Source organism: Leptodactylus fuscus, chromosome 7, assembly GCF_031893055.1.
Source record: "Leptodactylus fuscus isolate aLepFus1 chromosome 7, aLepFus1.hap2, whole genome shotgun sequence".
Taxonomy (NCBI): Eukaryota; Metazoa; Chordata; class Amphibia; order Anura; family Leptodactylidae; genus Leptodactylus; species Leptodactylus fuscus.
In genome coordinates, this window is record NC_134271.1 from 17,397,632 (window position 1) to 17,419,093 (window position 21,462).

Here is a 21,462-nt window from a genome sequence, read left to right on the forward strand (position 1 = left end):
CGCACACCCCACATACACTGCATAACCCTCATACACTGAAGCAGGCACCTGCCCTAATACACCGCACACCCCTCATACACTGCAGCAGGCACCTGTCCTAATACCCCGCACACCCCTCATACACTGCACCAGGCACCTGTCCTAATACATTGCACACCCCTCATACACTGCAGCAGACACCTGTCCTAATACATTGCACACCCCTCATACACCTGTCCTAATACACTGCACACCCCTCATACACTGCACCAGACACCTGTCCTAATACACTGCACACCCCTCGTACACTGCAGCAGGCACCTGTCCTAATACCCCGCACATCCCTCATACACTGCACCAAACACCTGTCCTAATACCCCGCACACCCCACATACACTGCATAACCCTCATACACTGCAGCAGGCACCTGTCCTAATACCCCGCACACCCCTCATACACTGCAGCAGGCACCTGTCCTAATACCCCGCACACCCCTCATACACTGCACCAGGCACCTGTCCTAATACATTGCACACCCCTCATAAACTGCACCAGACACCTGTCCTAATACATTGCACACCCCTCATACACCTGTCCTAATACACTGCACACCCCTCATACACTGCACCAGACACCTGTCCTAATACACTGCACACCCCTCGTACACTGCAGCAGGCACCTGTCCTAATACCCCGCACATCCCTCATACACTGCACCAAACACCTGTCCTAATACCCCGCACATCCCTCATACACTGCACCAAACACCTGTCCTAATACCCCGCACACCCCACATACACTGCATAACCCTCATACACTGAAGCAGGCACCTGCCCTAATACACCGCACACCCCTCATACACTGCAGCAGGCACCTGTCCTAATACCCCGCACACCCCTCATACACTGCACCAGGCACCTGTCCTAATACATTGCACACCCCTCATACACTGCACCAGACACCTGTCCTAATACATTGCACACCCCTCATACACTGCAGCAGACACCTGTCCTAATACATTGCACACCCCTCATACACTGCAGCAGACACCTGTCCTAATACATTGCACACCCCTCATACACCTGTCCTAATACACTGCACACCCCTCATACACTGCACCAGACACCTGTCCTAATACACTGCACACCCCTCGTACACTGCAGCAGGCACCTGTCCTAATACCCCGCACATCCCTCATACACTGCACCAAACACCTGTCCTAATACCCCGCACACCCCACATACACTGCATAACCCTCATACACTGCAGCAGGCACCTGTCCTAATACCCCGCACACCCCTCATACACTGCAGCAGGCACCTGTCCTAATACCCCACACACCCCTCATACACTGCACCAGACACCTGTCCTAATACACTGCACACCCCTCATACACTGCACCAGACACCTGTCCTAATACATTGCACACCCCTCATACACTGCACCAGACACCTGTCCTAATACACTGCACACCCCTCATACACCTGTCCTAATACACTGCACATCCCTCATACACTGCACCAGACATCTGTCCTAATACACTGCACACCCCTCGTACACTGCAGCAGGCACCTGTCCTAATACACTGCACACCCCTCATACACCTGTCCTAATACACTGCACACCCCTCATACACTGCAGCAGACACCTGTCCTAATACACTGCACACCCCTCATACACTGCAGCAGGCACCTGTCCTAATACCCCGCACATCCCTCATACACTGCACCAAACACCTGTCCTAATACCCCGCACACCCCTCATACACTGCATAGCCCTCATACACTGAAGCAGGCACCTGTCCTAATACACCGCACACCCCTCATACACTGCAGCAGGCACCTGTCCTAATACATTGCACACCCCTCATACACTGCAGCACTCACCTGTCCTAATACACCGCACACCCCTCATACACTGCAGCAGGCACCTGTCCCAATACACCGCACACCCCTCATACACTGCAGCAGGCACCTGTCCTAATACACCGCACACCCCTGATACATATATTTCGCCAATAACCCATACTAGTACTGCACACACATCACACATAACGGCTGGTTCACACTAACGTTCGAGGACTCTGTCCGCCATTACACTTAAAATATACAGAGAGAAAACTTATGCAAGCAGGACTTCTGTCTGCCGATTTTGAGCGGAAATCTGGCAGACCCCATTATATTCTATAACAGGCTCCCAAGCAGACCCGAACAACAGAAACCCGTACGCTAGCGTGAACCTGGCATTACTCAGTCCCTCCCTCGCGGTGTGAGTTTCTCCTCCACTGTACAGTGCATTATTTCTACTTGGTGTCAGTAAAAAGTGCAATTTTCATGTTGTGCCATCAGTGACTTGCGCGTTTTGTGCCAAAATTTTTTAATTGCGCCCATTACTGGACAATAGGGTGAATGGTGATGGCGCTCCAGGGAAAGTGAGCACTTACTGTCAGGATTTTCCATTGATTAAAGATGAATAATGGGGGCCAACCAGGGAGAAACTCGGATTTGTGATCATCTTATTGTCAATAATGTATCAAACATGAAGGGATTATTAAAAGCGGAGCGTCCCTTTAAGAACATTCATTACATTTTTTCAGTAGGTGCTGAGCTAGTAGTACTGGCACATCCCAGAAATGCACCCGGGGCACTGAATTAAAGGAGTTTTTAGGTTCCTGGGCCACGATAGGGCACCACTATTAACACATGGACCCTAACAGGTTGCCTTCAGGTCTGTATTGTATACCGAGGACGTAGGTGGTGCAGAAAGCTACAACCCCTATATAGCGGCCATGCCTGGGTACGGCAGCTCTACCCTTCTTCAGTTATATAAGATCAGAGATACCTTACCCCAGCAGGTCAGCCATACAATAGATCGAGCATCCGCTTCTGGATGTCTTCGTCCTCCGTATAGCTAATTCCTCAACCATCCCTTTAAGGCGAGAGCCACATACAGTTGCTGTTGTAGATTTTGCAGCCGAAGTGCGTGTGCGTCTTGCTAACCCACTCCTAGCATTGGGGCAGATTTTGTGAGGTAACAGGATTGACAAATGCAGATGTGAACAGAGCCCTATGACATGCCGTACCCACTACTGGTTGCAATAAACCTGCTACGTGTGAATAAAACCTAAACGCCTGAATAAGGTCTCTCAACAGAACGTGGTATTAGTACATAGACATTAGGGCGGTCACACGGTACACGCTCAGTTTATTGAAGAAAACAACTGTTAGTGCAATTAGCTGTAAACAGAGAGGGGGCGCTGCTACATAAAGACCCCCGAAATAGAGGATAAAATGTGGGGGAGAGGGGGTTAAAAAAAAAAAATTCATTCATTCAACTCCACAATACGGTATATTTACTGCATCACATAAGACAGATGAGCGAGACCTGAGTACAAATGCGACTGTCAGACAGGTAAACCCTTGTGGCCAGCTGGCCCGCGGCATGGCGTTTGGCTCATTGGCATCTGAGGTTTTGGCAAAAATACAACCACATAGTGGGCGAGATACGGGTTATAATCCGCTGTATCTAAACATCAGAGACTGCCCCGTGTAACACAGAACCTGAAATCCAACATGACCTGCATAAGAAAATTGTATAGACCACGTACGATGAATAGTTACTGCGTCGTGGAATAGGTTGGAGCTATACAAGAGAAAAAAATAGTGTCATCAATTCTCTATTAGGATGCAGTACCACCTTTCAACCAGTAGATGATGCCACTTACACTGGTGTTATAAAGTATTTAACCACTCTCTGGATTCTGAGGTATTGTAAAGCCAATTTTCCCACCCAGAAAATCACACATCGTATTATCCTAGATAATACTCCAGAGCTGCACTCACTATTCTGCTGGTACAGTCACTGTGTACATACATTACATTACTGATCCTGAGTTACATCCTGTATTATACTCCAGAGCTGCACTCACTATTCTGCTGGTGCAGTCACTGTGTACATACATTACATTACTTATCCTGTACTGATCCTGAGTTACATCCTGTATTATACTCCAGAGCTGTGCTCACTATTCTGCTGGTGCAGTCACTGTGTACATACATTACTTATCCTGTACTGATCCTGAGTTATATCCTGTATTATACTCCAGAGCTACATTCAAAATTCTGCAGGCATCAGAGCTGAAGTCTGCCCCTTACATTATAAAACCTCAGATAATGTTACAGAGGAATCTATTTACCTGTTGGTTGACCGTTTCCAATCATAAAAGCAGAATAGTGAGCGCAGCTCTGGAGTATAATACAGGATATAACTGAGGATCAGTACAGGATAAGTAATGTAATGTATGTACACAGTGACTGCACCAGCAGAATAGTGAGCGCAGCTCTGGAGTATAATACAGGATATAACTGAGGATCAGTACAGGATAAGTAATGTAATGTATGTACACAGTGACTGTACCAGCAGAATAGTGAGCGCAGCTCTGGAGTATAATACAGGATGTAACTCAGGATAACGTGATATAGTGCAAGCTGTAGAATCTGTGTATATACTGTGTGATTATCCTAGAGATGATGCAGGTATCAGGAATCTCTCCCATAGTTGTATTGTCATTGTATACACCGTCATGTGGTATTTCAGGTTCAGTGATACTTGACACAGCAGAGGTCACCTAGTAACTAGAGATGAGCGAACACTGTTGGGATCAGCCGTTCCGAACAGCACGCTCCCATAGAAATGAATGAACACCTGGCACATATACTTTGCCGGCGGCCGGTCGCCGTGCCAGGTGTTTCCATTCATTTCTATGGGAGCGTGCTGTTTGGAACGGCTGATCCCAACAGTGTTCGCTCATCTCTACTAGTAACATGTGGTAAGTGCACTTAAGGCTGGTGAACAACCCAAGTTATATAATAACCGTCACATATAGCCATCTATACAGTACACAACTACATTATACGAATGTCCACACACAGAATACATCGCTGATAACATGGACGGGCTGATAAATCCTCTATAATATGGTACAAATAATTTATTCCGCAATCTGTTCTCAGAACAAGATCCATATCTAATATACTTATAAAAGAAAATAGAAACCAAGCTCTTCACCGTGTCCTGGGTGTTCGGCAGATCCAGTTTTCACCTGCGATACTGTAGCAAAAAAGTCGAAAAAACTCTGACAACTAAAATATTCCAGAAGTTTCTATCTAGACTGTTAAAATGATCTGATAATTCATTATATATATAGATATATATTTTTTTGCAAATAAATGGATAAACTCCCTTTGCGTTTGGGCTCCAGTCACCACCAGGTGGTAGGGCAGAGAACTGCGCTGTAGTGGGCTGATGTGACAATGTCTGTCGGGTTATAAGCCAGTGCTATCGGTTTTTCGGCTTTTTACTGGCTTTTTCCAGTTTTGCTTTTCTCTTTAATTCCTCCTCTTCGCGTTTCATCTCTTCCAGGTCTTCTTGTATACCTAACCGCAGGCTGCGAGAAAAGACAAGAGGTCAGAAATAGGAATCGGTCGGTGACAGCTGACAATATGGCCCCTCCTTACTTTCCCTGCATAGCTATACCGCCACCTACTGTACAGACTTGGCCTGTACCTGAGTGTCCTGCTGCGACCTTGCTCCGAGATGAGTGACTGAGCATGTGCGTCCACAGCACTCAGCAGTTAGGTGGACGTGCACATTGCTATATGGTAATCACCAGGTGGCGCCATACTAAGCAAATGTTTTAACGGCATGTAAATGGCAAACGTTGCTCATTTTTTAATGAATATGATCTTTAACAATGGGACATCCCCTTTAATGTTGCAGCATTGGAAAAGGAGTTCTATGGCTTTCTGCGATTTATACTAACCCCTTCATTGCCAGTCTAGCGTTGTCCTGCGCACACCATTATATCTGATAGTATGGTTACTATGGACAGCTCACCCATATTTGATCATAGAGGGGGCGAGGGTACGGAGACCCTCCCTGCAGGACCCTTTTATTTTTTCACTTCTTGCAGGGTCTCATGCTGTGGCAACTTTTGACTGCAGCAATCAATAGGTTAAATAACCAGGATCAAACCTTCCTCCAATCCCAGCCATTACAGCAGACGTGCACACCAAAATGCCCCTTACCCCTGGCAAAGCAAAAGACATTACCGCAGACTATCCTGCCCCGCCCACCATGAACATGAATGTGACGACTGGCTATTGTCTCTGGTGTCAGGTGGACTTACCTCCGCGCTTCTTCCTTCTGCTGTTCCCTGAAGCTGCTCTCCATGTATCGCAGGGCATAGTCGCTCTCGTCTTTATACCTGGAGACGACAGAACACGATGGCTGAACCTCAAGACAAACAGAACCTTTGACCTAATGTGCACACAGCCGCATCCACAGGCCTGCACAGCAACAGATCTTCGCCATGCCTGAGGAGGCACAGTAAGACCCCAACCCGTAGCCCAGAGCAGACGGCCTTCGCTTACCTCGACCTGTCATAGCCAAATATTTCACGGATGTGTTTTGAAATCTCGTCTTGAGATTCTCCGCCGTCATCGATGAAGTCATCCATTTCAGAATCGTACTCCTCCTCGTCATCATCGATTCTTCTCTTGTAGGAGCTGGTTATGGGGGGCAGAGGGGGACCTGCAAAGAGACGAATCACTAAGCACAGAGGTTCGGCTTGTGAAGATCGGAAACACGACAAGTCTATCCTTTATACTATGTATTGAAGGGGCCTGTGCACCTCAGTCCCATTCAAGTGAATGGCCTGACCAAACACAGCCACTATACAATGAGCTGATCGGCAGAGAGCACGTTGGGTAATCCCAGCTCATCTTTAACTGAGGATAGGTCATCAATTATTTGGCCTGAAGACCCCCGTTAAGCTCCCCTCTAGTACATCATACCCCTTCATAATGCCACATAGCACCTCAGACATGTAAAGAGCATCACTGTCATCGTGTCCATACATACCGGAAGACCACCTTATGTGTATGTGGGTGCCCTAACTCTGCCGTAGAAAGATCAGTCATGTTGGACTTCAACATGTCCGATCCTTTGTCCTCTAACAAAAGTTTCTGGAAGCAGCTTATTCCCCTCCCCATTGAGTTTACTTGTATACAGGTGGACTATCAGTCAGCCAGATAAGCGTACGACCAGCCATCTAAAGCATGGATACCCACTTTATAATATTGATGACCTGTCCTTAGGATAGATATGTGAGGGTCAAACACCCAGGACCCCGGCAGATCAGTGTACAAAGTCTAGTAGCGGATTTAGGTACTGTGGTGCTGCCCCATACACTACATTGAGGCCGCTGCTATATTTTGTAAGGTGAGTGAGCAGTGTGGCCACTGACAGGTCAACATTAGTAGGAGCCACACTGTCCCAGAGCAGCTGATCTGAGGGGGTCCCAGGTGTCTAAAGACAGGACGTGACTTCCACACGACATATCAAGGAACAGCGGGGTCCAAGTGCTGAGACCCCCATCAAAAGGAACAAAGCACTTTGAGAGTTGAAGGGGCTCAGTCGAGCGCTACTGTCCCTGAATTTCAGCAATCGTGGGGGTCTCCAATGCCACAAGAGGTTACCCAGGACTCATATAGATGACCACATCCTGAGAATAGGTCACCAATATGTGACCAGTGGGATGGGGGGCTCAAACACCTATTATTGAGGGACACCTACAACCATGGAATCGATGCAGGTGAACATAGACATTCACAAAGTATTACCAAATACAAAATTTAACCCATGAGTACCTGGAGGGCGAGCCATTGGTCTGTGCCCCGGTGGAGGTCCAGGTCTCATTCCATTCACTTGTCCCGGTCTGACGCCATTTACCGCACCAGGTCTCATGCCATTTACAGGTCCATTACCAGATTTAGGAACAAAGTTTTTGGATGAAATGGTTTCAGACACAACAGTACATTTGGGCTTTGACCCAGGTCCCATAGCCAGCTGACTGCCCGGCCTCCCGGGGCCAGAATTAGCTGCAAGTTTAGATGAACTCAACATAGGTCCTCCATTTGGTCGCATTGATGACCCTTCTTTTCCTGATGGGGTACTTTTGGGTTTACTATTTGATAAGGGGTTACTCGAGGTCGGACGACTAGATCCAGACGTGTTGGATGGACGTGCAGAACCTGAGCCGCTGGTCAAGTGTCCAGAGCTGCTTGGACGTGATGACCCAGAGCTGCTGTGAGGTTTGCTTGACCCAGTCCCGCTAGAAGGTCGAGCAGAACTTCCAGAGGGGCGGACAGAGCCAGAGCTGCCGGAAGGTTTGGAGGAGCTGGAACTACTTGTTGGCCGGGCAGAGGGTGTAACAGACCCACCAGATGGCCGTCCAGAATTAGATGTGGGTGCTCCAGAAGGCCGTGAGGAGCTAGAACCACCAGATGGCCGTGAGGAGCTAGAACCACCAGATGGCCGTGAGGAACTAGAATCACCAGACGGTCGTGAGGCGCTAGAACCACCAGACGGTCGTGAGGCGCTAGAACCACCAGACGGTCGTGAGGAGCTAGAACCACCAGACGGCCGTGAGGAGCTAGAACCACCAGAAGGTTGTGAGGAGCTAGAACCACCAGAAGGCCTTGAAGAGCTAGAACCACCAGACGGCCGCATGGAACTTGTCCCGGTGCCTACTGGTGGCTTCCCGGGTGCTCCAGACAACTTCGTAGAACTTGTGCTACTGGGTCGGGAACTTCCATGAAGTTTTCCATTCACATTTCCGTTCATATCTGGTCTGGAAGATGAAGAATGTTTAGCACCAGGTTCTTTATTTGATGAAGGTTTGGAAGAAACCTTCGCACTATGGGAGCCGGACAAGTGTTTCTCCGATTTGTGCTTGGTATCAGAATGTTTTTTAACTGTCCCATTCTCTCCGCTCCTGGCTTTGTCGTGGTGACTACTTTTCGAGGTGGAGCTGCTGCTCTTGAGCTTCTTATCTTCGGAATAACTTCCCTTAGAGGAGGAATGTTTCTCTGAAGAGCTTTTGCTAACTTTTACAATTTGGCCATTGGTTTTTGAAGGTTTATGGTTTTTCCGTTCCAAGAACTCGATTTCTCGGAGCTCTTCGGCGGTTCTTGGTCGCTCATCGTTCTTTTTCACGATTTTTTTAACAATTTCCACTGGTTCGTATTGTTTTTTCTCTGCCAGCCGCAGCAGATCGTTGAAGTTCATGGCTGCCGGAGGTGCCGGTTTCTTCACATTGGAAAGCTTTGGTTTTTTTGATGGTGGCGGTGGCGGAGGAGGTTCTTCCACCTCCGGCTCGGACTCGCTCTGGGAATATTCGTACATTTCTTCTTCTACTAAGTAGTCGTCGTTCTCATTATCGTCGCTTTGGTCCATTTTGGAGCTCGATCTCTTCCTGGGTTTGTCTTCCACTGGAACCCCATTGTAGCCCCTGAAGTTGTCCTTCGTCCTGGAGGCCATTGCTCTTGCTTTCTTGTCATGTTTCAGTTCTTTGCGCTTCGCCAACAGATCTTCCTTTTTTCTCTTCTCTTCCAGCTCTAGAACACACAAAAAAAAAAAAGAAATGAAGTCAACTTTCTTTCACTTGTATTGGACCTCAATTAATATAGGACTCCATGGTGCATTAATACTAAGGCTTGTCATCCACATTGTCCACAACAACAGAAGCGGACAACTATCTGATCTGTACACTCAGGGTAAAGGGGCTCTACATGCCCATCAATAACAGATCGTAGTGGTCCGACTCCCAATACTCCCCATGATGAACCGACTAAGAGTAAGTGCATGCAGAGGTTTTTTTTGGTCAGGATTATGAGGCCATATCCACCTCAAAATCCTGGCCAAAAAGATGGCTCCCATTGAAATCAATGGGAGCCGGTCAGTTCTAGAAGAGAGATGCTCATTCTTTCAGGTGGATTCGCCTCGACACTCCCTCCTCCCGACTAGGCCCATTCATTTCGGCCAAATCCGGAGCGGAGTGCGCGACTGAATGCCGATGCACTGCAGTCGCAGTTAACCGTATTTTGGACCGGAACCTGAGACGGCCTCCACCTCAAATTTCGGTCCAAAAAACTGTGTGAACTTACCTTAAAAGGAGCCGATAAGCAACATTTACCCCTCATTGCATCATTATATGTGAGGCCAATGCTGTGCAACCTGCTGCACAACTACAACTCACAGCATGACACCCGGAGTCTGCCAGGGCGCACCCGGAGTCGCCGATATGCCACAGCTACAGCCCACGTCTCTATATGAGAGGAAAGGTCACCTTTTCTAATAGCTAAAGAGATAAAAGTTTATTGCACCCGAACATCTGTGCCATTGCCAGTGTTATTCCTTGTAGGAAGTCATCAGAACCTGGGGCAGACACCAGCGCCTCACCTAAAGTACACACTTCAGGTGATGTCACCACTGATGTTTGGTTAATGGAAGTCATATTTATCTTTCCAACATCCACTGTAATAACTCCCACCCCTCCCCCATACATGGTGCGTCCGTAATCAGGCCGAGTCACTTCTGCATTTACGGTTTTTTTTCCAGGCAGCAAATGCAGACGAAAACGGGTATTCTGACAGACACGGCCACAAGATAAGCGCACCGAACAAAGATTACAAGTTAATCTTGAACTTTGACCTATAAAAGTTTGGTTCGCTACGTCATAACACCCTGGCAGGAGTTTAGAAGAGATTTTGGGGGTTGTAGATTCCCTTTAAGGGGAACTCATGTCTTCATACTAGCCAAGTATGAAGAGTCCTGTGCCCTTGTCGGACTCATCCCTGGTACATGTACAGCTCTGTAATGGCGCAATCCTGTTATATTTGGAAGCAACATTCATATCTGTGATGAAGTCACATTTGCGTCGAGTCTGAGAAATCCCGAACAAAAAATCCTGCAAGCCTGAATCATTCGGTGATGTCTGCTAAATATTGGACACCCAATGGACCCCATTATAGTCAGTGGGTTCCCTTGGGATCAGTCATGGTCACGCTTTTATCTGTTCTTGTGGTCCAGCATTGGTGATCCAGATAAGAACCAACTTAATGAATTTTTTATTACTGGCAAGTTTCTGGTAAGAGGGAAATGACGACAATATCTTTATCCTTAACAGTAGACCGACTCGATATCTAATACACAGCGACGCCTGGTACATGAGATTGAGCATAGCAGAAATCCATTCAAGATGGGAATGACAGCCCAGTTTAAAGGAATTCTACAATAAAAACCTCTTTTTTTGTAGATAAGTCGTCGGAATAGCCTTTACAAAGGCTATTCGTCTCTTACTTTTAGATGTGATCTCCGCTGCGCTGTTCCTTAGAAATACTGGTTTTTACCGGTATGTAAATTAGTTCTCTCACAGCGATGGGGGCGTCCCCGCTGCAGCTCAAGAACACGATCATGCGACGACTCTATTCTCGGCTGGATCCTCCCTTTCTCTGTCGTCTTCCTCCTGCGTCACCTCCGACACCTGCGCTGTTGGCTCTGCCAGTGAGACACTAGTAGAGCCGACTGCGCATGCCGGCCGGCGGACATTTTTGGGAGGCCGCTCTTGATCTTGTAATTCAATGCAGGAGCGGCCTCCCAAAAATGTCCGCCGGCCGGCATTCGCTGGTGTCTCACTGGCAGAGTCAACCGCGCAGGAGGTGACGCAGGAGGAAGACGACAGAGAAGGGGAGGATCCAGCCGAAGATAGAGGGGTCGCAGGATCGTGTTCTCGAGCAGCAGTAGAGACGCCCCCATCGCATTTTCAGAGCTGTGGCCCGCCCCCATCGCTGCCAGAGAACTAATTTACATACTGGTAAAAACCGGTATTTCTAAGGAACGGCGCGGCGGAGATCACATCTAAAGGTAAGAGACGAATAGCCTTTGTAAAGGCTATTCTGACGTCTTATCCACAAAAAAAAGAGGTTTTAATGGTAGAATCCCTTTAATCTACTAAAAGAAATGTTTAGGATTAGGAAAACATGACTCTTTTCTTCCAGAAACAGTGCCCCATCTGTCCATATGCTGGTATTGCAGCTGAGCTCCACTTAAGGTGAAACTGCACTGCAATACCACTTGTGACCCATGCACAGGTGTGGCGCTATTTTTAGGAGGAGACGACATGTGCAAAACCTTTTCAGCTTTTAGACAGACTACATAAATCTGATACCTTTCTTCCGCATCTCCTCCTCCTTGCGCCGCAGAAAAGCCTGGACGGCAGCTGAGTGCACCCCTTTGACTTTTGGATCTTTCTTGGGGGGTCCAACCGCCAAGCTGTACCTCTTCTGTAAAGGATAAAAAAAACAAAACATTAAAATAGGGACGAAGCAGAATATAAAGATTCTGTAACAACGTTGTCACATGGGTCATGACTTGACAGCCTTGGGCGCTATTCACACACACAATTGTGCTTTCCGCAGTTATGTTAGTTTGGTAAGAAACATGTAACACGTAAAACATCAATGGATTCTTACACAATTCTGTGCGTGTGAAAATGTCCTTTGCGGACACAACCTGCGGCGTAGAAAATTAGGTAAAAAATGGGCAATATTTGTGGCAGTAGTTCAAGGAATCCTCTATGAAAAATGACTATAGTTTTTACAGCGTGGTGAAGTCAATGGAGGAACCATATTACAGATTAGGAGCCCGTGCACACAGAGGAATCATGAAATCCAGTCTATACGTTGGCTGGACCGAACTCAATTCGGAAATCTGGACTCCCTGCCTGGTTGCGATGTACACACTAGAAATCCCTGCCTGGCCGCGGCTCCCCCATATTGTATATAGTACAGGACGGCAGAGTCGCGGGGCAGGGACTCCGAATATCGCTGTTCACTTTGATGCAAGGAGTCCAGGCCTGGATTGGATTTTCTGCTCATGTGCATGGGGTCTGATCTAGTCTATAACATATGACATCAGGTCAGGTCCAGCAGATCAGGGATCCCCCAGGGTGACCTAAAATACGGGCCATAGCTACAGCTGGAGGAAGAGCAATGCTCCGATTGCTACAGGGGTGAATTCTGCTCCGTGGGGGACACATCTGTTGCTGTGGTGATGATGAAACTCTGTCATCAGCGCTGGCACAATACACACAGCCACACAGCAATCATGGCGGGCACGGGCCTTAACACATTCATTGCCAACAGCCAGGGTCTATTAGGTAGCTTATAGAACACCAACATGTGCTGCAGCGCTGTACAAAGGCCGTCATCAGTCCCTGTCCCCAAAGGACCTTAGAATATCAATTCCCAATCCCAAGTACACACTGGAGCCCAATTGCACCGGAAACTAATTAATGCACTGATATGTTTTTGGCATCCAGGAGGACTCGCCAAATACAAGGGAAGGGGGGGAATAAGGAACATACCAACTATGTGCACAGGTAAGATCTGATTCTAAGACCCTAGGGCATTGCCACTGGGTCTCCCCTGAGCAGACGCCATCTTTAAAGTCCACTAGAAATGACGGCGCAAGTCAATAAGGGGTTAAAGAATTCCAGTGCTTGGGTGAAACAGTCAGGCGCGATGCCAACGCACCGGAGGGTAACCTCATTAGCACATACGTGAAATTCCGAAAACAGATAAAGAGACATGGCGGACAGGGAGTCCCGAGGAACACTCCATACAAGATGGAGCAGCTTACAGGCACATCCTAGGTCTGAACAATCCTCTGGAGATCTCAGCTCACCGCCGGCCTGTAGAAACTTCATCTGCCGCTGATCAGGGATTTCCTCGAGCTCGCTTGCGAGATGACTAGACCGAGAGTAACGTTGCACTTATAACCCACTGCACTCGCGTCTCACATATAACACGCGGTGAAACCCCTAAGACTAAATACTAGACCGCGACACCCCCAGCCACCACTTCTAGGATCTGAAATCAGGATTTGGCCTCTTTAAAACTCTGTTTGAAAGCTTATTCGCATAAACGTGGCGAGCACTCGGCTGTGAATAAGAACTTTGTTTACGGCCAAGTGTTCACCCGAGGGTAATCTGTTAAAGGGATCCCATCATTGGATACCCTTTTTTTCTCCCTAACACGTAGGAATAGCCTTAAGAAAGTCTATTCTTCTCCTACCTTTAGATGTCTTCTCCGCGCTGTCATTCGGTAGAAATCAGAGTTTTCTTCAGTATGCAAATAAGTTCTCTTGCAGCACTGGGGGTGTCCCTAATGCTGCGAGAGAACACTCCAGCGCTGCCTCCATCTTCTTCTGGAGCGCCCTCTCCCTGTGTCATCTTCTGTCCTGGGTTTTAATCTTCTAGGCCTCGGGCAGAGCCAAATGTGCATGCCCGGGCCACAAGAAAATGGCCGCTTACACAGTAAGCTGGTGTAAGCGGCCATTTTCTTGTGGCCCGGGCATGCGCCTAGGCTCTGCCCGAGGCCTAGAAGATTGAAACCCAGGACAGAAGATGACACAGGGAGAGGGCACTCCAGAAGAAGATGGAGGCAGCGCTGGAGTGTTCTCTCGCAGCATTGGGGACACCCCCAGTGCTGCAAGAGAACTTATTTGCATACCGAAGAAAACCCAGATTTCTACCGATCGACAGCGCTTAGAAGACATCTAAAGGTAGGAGAAGAATAGACTTTCTTAAGACTATTTCTAAGTGTTAGGGAGGGAAAAAAGGGTATCCAATGATAGGATCCCTTTAATACAACGGTAAGCACATGGCCAGAGAACCGTCATGTGAATAAGCATTAATGTTGTGCAACTCAGCAATGCATGTATGATATTCCAGAGGAGGTTTAGGGGAGGTGGGAACCCATTAGTACCCCTTACATAGTATAATGGTCCATAAGTATACCTAGACATTAGACCCTATTAGTTCCCCCATATATTATAATGTCCCAGCATGGCCTCCCCCACACTGTACGTGGCCAAGGCAGGGTTCAGCAACCTTTAGCACACAAGTTATTGTAAGACTACAACTCCCAGCATGCTCCAGTCACTTCAAGTCAGTGTGCATGCTGGGAAGTGTAGTTGCACAACAGCTGAAGGTTGCAGATCCCTGGCCTAGAGAGTGAGGGGCGAGTATGTTTAGGATTCCGCCTCTGCTCCCAGGACTACCCTGCACCATGTCAGAGCATTCCAGCACCAAGCGAAGGAATGGAGAATACACGGGAGGGAATGTGTCCATCAGTAGTGATAAAGTGCTCTTTGGAGGGGAGGTCAGCAACCATTAAGCCGCTGCTGTTCATCATTTAGGAGAGTGTAGGCCGGCCAGGGTACACAAGGGGGCGGCTTTACCCATCAAATCACCCCCTTGTGCATGCCAGCTGAGGAACAAACACACCACCAACAATTCAACAAACTGGGCTCTGCTCACTCTGTACACCCGCACCTTCCTCTCAACGGAAAGGAGTTCGCTCAAGTGTAAAACTTAAAGGGAACAACATGTACAGCTGGGGCCGGGGTCACACTTTAGGGTTAGACGAGTAGGTGGAAATGATCATGAAGAAAGTACTGCCAAATCTCACTGGAATTTATGAGATCACCAGAAAATCCATCCGTGAAAGGCACCTAAGGGCGAGGCGTAGATGAGAACAATCTGCAAAAAAAGACGGGAACAGAACCTGCTGCTTGTAGTCCAGGAAAAAAAATCACAGAGGTGTAGACGGCGCCACAGAAGGGAAATCCATAATGGTGGATAATATATACGGAAATAAATACAGTCATGAGCACTTTCACCATCTCCTCCAATTCCAGTTCTTAATATCTGTTACTGGGATCTGCTCCACTGATTCCGACACAGTTGGAATTTTCTCTCTAGCCCCCACCCTCCATGAGCAACAAGCGCAGGTAGTTTTGATGGCTGAGGTGCTATCATGCAGATGTGGTTTTATATACTGATCGCAATATCGGTGCTGTTAAAGGGATCCCATCATTAAGTCAATTTTTTGTCCCTAACACGTAGGAATAGCGTTAAGAAAGGCTATTCGTCTCCTACCTTTAGATGTCTTCTCCACACCGCCGTTCGGTATATAATCTGGTTTTCGTCAGTATGCAAATGAGTTCTCTCGCAGCACTGGGGTCGGGCCCCAGCGTTCAAACAGCACTGCGTCCCCAATGCTGTGAGAGAACTCTCCAGCGCCGCCTACATCTTCAGGAACAAGGTCTTCTTCTTCCGGGGGTTGGCTTCAAACTTCTAGGCCTCGAGCAAAGTCGACTGCACATGCCTGCTGGCCACAAGAAAATGACCACTTGCACAGTATTGTAAGCGGCCATTTTCTTGTGGCCGGCAGGCATGCGCAGTTGGCTTTTCCCTATCCTAGAAGTTTGAAGCCAAGCCCTGGAAGAAGACCCATTCCTGAAGAAGATGGAAGCGGCGCTGGAGAGTTCTCTGGCAGCATTGGGGACGTCCCCAGTGCTGCGAGAGAACTCATTTGCATACTGCTGAAAACCAAATTATATACTGAATGGCAGCCCGGAGAAGACATCTAAAGGTAGGAGAAGAATAGTCTCCTCAAAGCCCAGTGATGATGCTAGACCGTCATGAACGCCCTTCAGACTGAGGGGAGAGATCGGTGCCGAGATTATGGCACTGATCTCATCAGCAACAGGGGACACAATGGGAAAGTGCACTGTCTGCTTTCTAGTATATAAAACCGCATATGCCTGAGGACATGAAAGGTCCTAGAGCCCGACACAGCGTGACAAGCCAAAAAGCACTACAGGAGATGCAATGCATTTTTTATTTGTTGCATCGATATTCTCAGAACGTGCGCAGGTTTCCTCTGCGGACTTTCGGCTTCAATTATACCTATAGGGAAACCTCCAGAGTTTCTGTAGATAGAGTTGACAATGCTGTGAATTGCAAAAACCGTTCCAATTTGGCACACGGAGAACCTTTAATATCTTCATAGACATGCGGTATTATATACGGCTAGAAAGATGACAGTGTGCTGAATTCAGTGCATTGTTGGCTTTCCCGGAATGGGCCCTGGAACTGGAGATATCGGTGCCCTTAATTTCAGCACCCATGTCTCCCCATAGCCTTATACAGTCGGGGTGGGGCCTTCCTTACAGTTCAGCCCTTCTGATAACGGAGAGATATCGGTGCTGAAATTAAGGGCAATCCCCGCAGCTATCAACCTTCGCATTGGATTGGACCATGGTAGCCACAAGATGTGCCCTAAAATATGGTGCAAATGAGTGGCAGCCTCTTTATTGGTCGTCTAATGTTACCCTTCGTTCACATCTGCGTTGGTATTCTGTCCGGGGGAGTCGGCATAGGGACCCCCCGAATGGAATACCAAACGCAATTGAAAGCAGTGAGCATAGACTATAATGGGGTCCGTGTGCTTGCCGCACGAATCATGCGGACAGGAAAGTATTTTGTGAACTATTATCCTGTCCGCACGATCCCTGCAGAGATCTGGCGACAAGCACACGGACCCCATTATAGTCTATGGGGTCCGTGTGCTTTTACTGCACAGCACTTGCGTTTGATATTCCGTTCTGGGGGTCCCTATGCGGACTCCCCCCAGACGGAAAACCAACACAGATGTGAACAAGGGGTTAGTGAATAGAGTTCATGGGGGGAGGGGGGGGGGGCGAACAATTCACATACATTAGTGAAGGAGTGGCAATCTTTATAATCACACAACGGAAGGTGCAGTCAAAGTCGCCGTGTAGCCAGAGCTGAAGCCACAGTATTTGCGCAACTCTAGAGTGACAGTAAGTCGGACGTATATTTTAGTTGTGTGTCTTGCAAGCAACAGGAGGAAAGTAAAGCAGCGCACAATCTAGAATTCGCAGCACCATCGGGGGTCACAGTGCAACGCCATTCACTTTTATTAGTCACAGGTTAACACGGCGATCTTTAGCTATGTAACGGAAGTTGCGCCCAAAGTCACCAACTCGCCCAAGACTCCGTATAAAATATCTGCCTGACTCCAAAGTGACCAAGTCAGACATATTTTAGTTGTACGACTTTCGCGCAACTTGTTGTTACCCCAATTGTGCACAGATTTCCATCGGCGCTGTATTACAACAGCACAACTCTAGTACCGTACCGCACGCCTTGTGGCAGGGCGCAGCTGAAAATAACCCAGGCTGCGGCGGTGGCTGGTGCTAACAACAGGTTGTACGGAGACGGCAGATGATATGGAGAGTCAGCTGCTGACGAAGCAGCGTCCCCTCCCCCTCCACACAGCGATCCTCGTGTAGTATTAAAGAGACAGGACACATTACTGCGCCGTGCAGTCACCATTACACCAGCAGCAAAGCATCCGCCGCCGCATTATAAGGCTGTATTCACACGTGCGGGTTGTTTTTCATGTAGTTCTGGTCTGGATTATAACAAGAGAAGAGAGTTACAGACAACTGCGACTTGTGCTTAGTCTAAATGCACATGATATAACCTGACAGTGTGAATATACCCTTACACCCCTGTGTCAGGGCCCCGGATCACTACCCCCATCATTCCTATCCCATCATGCTCTGCTGCGACTGCATATAGAAAAGCAAACGGTTACAATGTCACAGCTGTTACTTCTGTGCTGGATACAATGTCCCTCCTATAGTTCTGGTTGGCAGAGCTGTGCGACGCAGGATGTGCCCAGGGTGGCATAGGGCATGCAGTAGGGCAGGGGTCAGCGCCGGCCAACGCCAGGGCATGCTGGGAGTTGTAGTTAGACAACACCAAGGTCCGGTAGGTGGTTGGCCGCCGCGGACAACATGACAGTATAGGAGACTTATTACAACCTCAGTATATAATACCGTCATATAGGTGAGGCCTAAACAGAGGATGGTGTGAAATATCAGCCACACCTGACCCCCATATGTTGCCCCTCACGTACAAAAGAAGCCCACAGCCCCAAAACACACCAGAAACCAACTTCTAGCCACTAAAAAAGCCGCAGCGTGTGACCACCTCCCTACTTTCTCTACTGACCACAAGTCCCCCCTCCCCCACCAGATGACACTCAGCTGTTGCAAACCCCCCCATCCCCATACAGCGCCCTCTGCCTCCCCACACTTACCGCGACGCCATCAGCACCCTGCTTAGAAGCCGCCACCTTCAGCACGTTCATAAAATCCATGTCGGCCCGCAGGGTGAGGTGTCGGGTCAGAGACAGGGGGGATATCCCGGCCGGAGCCCAGCAGCCGCTGTCCGGGGCGGGACGAGAGACTCCGCTCTGAGGAGTGACGCACAACACTGCCAGAAACTACTACAGGACGCCCACTTCTCTGACGTCATGAGCGGCCGCCTACGTCACGTCCGCCCCAACTTGAAGCTTTCGCGACGCCATGTCTGCCAGCAGCTCTGGGTCACGTGACCCGCTCTGGCGGAAGTTGCTGAGACTGAGAGGGAGAAAAGTAAAAAAAAAAAAAAAAAAAAAACTGTAGTTCTGGTATGAGGACAGGTGAATACTGAGCCCAAATAGAAAAATATTCAGGATTTTTTTTAAAAACTAGGAAAAATGAAGATTGGGGTTGCCCATCGCAACCTGTAAGAACGCACGGATTAGTTTCCATAGGGCTTTAAAGATGGACTCCGAACAGTTTTCTTCCATCTCCTACTTTCTTCTTTACGCATACAGAGTTATGATTTATATAGGTTTATGGGAAATCGGCGTGACAACCAATATGGCCGCCATTACAGTTCCCATGTAGATAAGGATGAGTGCTGCGTGAATAATATTCGAATAGTATTCATCGAATACCTCGCTCCCATAGGAATGTGTGTATTCCTATGGGAGCGATGTGTTTGACGAATACTATTCGCTCAACACTAATAAGTATAAGGTAACATGGCGACTCAAGATCAGCGCGACACCCTTTATTCAACGTCGTAAGTGAATGAAGTCACATTGCGACTAGAGATGAGCGAACACTGTTCAGCACAGCCGTTCCGAACAGCACGCTCCCATAGAAATGAATGGACATAGCCGGCACGCGGGGGGTTAAGCGACCAGCCGCCGGCAAAGTGTACGTGCCAGCTGCTTCCATTCATTTCTATGGGAGCGTGCTGTTCGGAACAGCTGATCCGAACAGTGTTCGCTCATCTCTAGTTGCGACTCAAAGGTGCTATGACTTCTCGTTGCAAAAAATCTAAGCAGTGTGCAGTAGTAGTCGCAGTCGCAACACCCTCAGGATCACAATGTGACTCCATTCTGTTGAGTCCGATGTGGCGATCTTTTCTCATTGCGAAGAGTCGTTGTCAAAGTGGCCGTGTGGTCTTATCCTGAATGTGGGGCAGACATGCACCTGGATAATATCTGTGAATTGGCGCTAACGAAAAGAGTCTCTTTCATAAAGACAAACCCGTAAAGGTCGGAGCCTCACTTGGCGTAAGCACCGCAACGTTTTACACTCACTGCAAAGTGGATTGCAGAAAAATACATACAGCGGAAATGCTGTGATTTCCAAAACCGTTGTGGTTTTGTAAATCACAGCATGTCAATTCTACTTACGGAAATGCAGGCGGTTTCCCCATAAGTATAATGGAAGCAGAAAGTGCGCAGAAGGTTTTCTGTTTTACTTTTTGTGAAAAGTACTGCTGGAAAATCAGACGTGGGTTGCTGCCGCAGTTTTTCCTGCAGTGTTTTTTTTTGCTTTGGACAGCTACATGGGGCCTTAACCTAAAGGGTATTCCCCTATTAAGTTCTTTGAATAGGGGATAACTTACAGATTTTGGGGCTCTGCTCACCACTGATCAGTAGAACAGGGGAGTTATGTCCCTGATCTGAATGGATTATTGGTTGGGCCCATGTGGACACCCCTCAATTCAGTTCAATGGGTGCTGGAGATAGTTGAGCGCTGTACTTCGGCTATCTCCGGCACACCCATTGAAATGAATGGAGTGGTGTGCTTACCGGTCTGCCCTTCAGTACATTCAGAACAGGGGACAAAACTCTTCTCCTGACCCCCACTGATCTGACACATCCTATAGATTGGGGAAAACTTGTTGCAATTGGAATAGATCTCTTAAGATATATAATCAGTCCCAACTCCTTGCCTAGCATCTCCTCCCTCACACTGCAGGTCTTGCAGGGCTGTCTGGTGGTCACGGTACATCTAGAGAACGTTGCTCATAATTGATCCATGTAATAGGGTCTTAGGTCTTGTAGCAGGTTACACCTGTAATGCAGATTGAAATACATCCCCGAACACCTCATACAAGCCCCTCTAGGCCGTGCCCATACTAGGTGGGTACAGGATCAGGCAGACTACTATTTATTGTCCCTGGAGTGGTAGAAGAATACTTTGGGTGTACTTGGGCAAGGACTTGGTGTGGCCTAACATGTGAAACTTATAGTGGCACACTATGTGGAGTAAGCTATAAAAACTCAGGACGGGTTGTATGGCTTCCCGCTTTGCGTTCCAGGCTCATTCCTTGAAGTGTACAGGTCAGTGGAGAACACAGATGTCACATGGATGCCCATTAGCCTTAAATAGACCAGTATGTGGCACATGTTCGTGTTCATGTAACCCTACTCTTTTATTAAGTGCTGAGGAATTGCTATAGTAAGGCCCCATGCACACAGAGGAATCCAAACTGGAAAATCCAGTCGGATTTCCCGACCTGGGCTTCCTGGATGGTAGTGATTTATAATGGCAGGAGTCCCTGGCTCACTACAGG

At 48.1% G+C, this 21,462-nt stretch overlaps 1 protein-coding gene across 1 annotated transcript; it reads right to left on the reverse strand.

The window, feature by feature from the left end:
• Window positions 1–4,703: 4,703 nt before the first annotated feature.
• Window positions 4,704–19,049, reverse strand: SPTY2D1 (SPT2 chromatin protein domain containing 1). Its single transcript, XM_075281168.1, has 6 exons — window positions 18,860–19,049; window positions 12,049–12,163; window positions 7,688–9,436; window positions 6,410–6,569; window positions 6,166–6,243; window positions 4,704–5,424 (listed from the first exon to the last, which is right to left on the reverse strand). The coding sequence occupies exons 1-6, from the start codon at window positions 18,917–18,919 to the stop codon at window positions 5,316–5,318; spliced, it is 2,271 nt and encodes a 756-aa protein (XP_075137269.1). The 5' UTR covers window positions 18,920–19,049; the 3' UTR covers window positions 4,704–5,315.
• Between the last annotated feature and the right edge of the window lie 2,413 nt (window positions 19,050–21,462).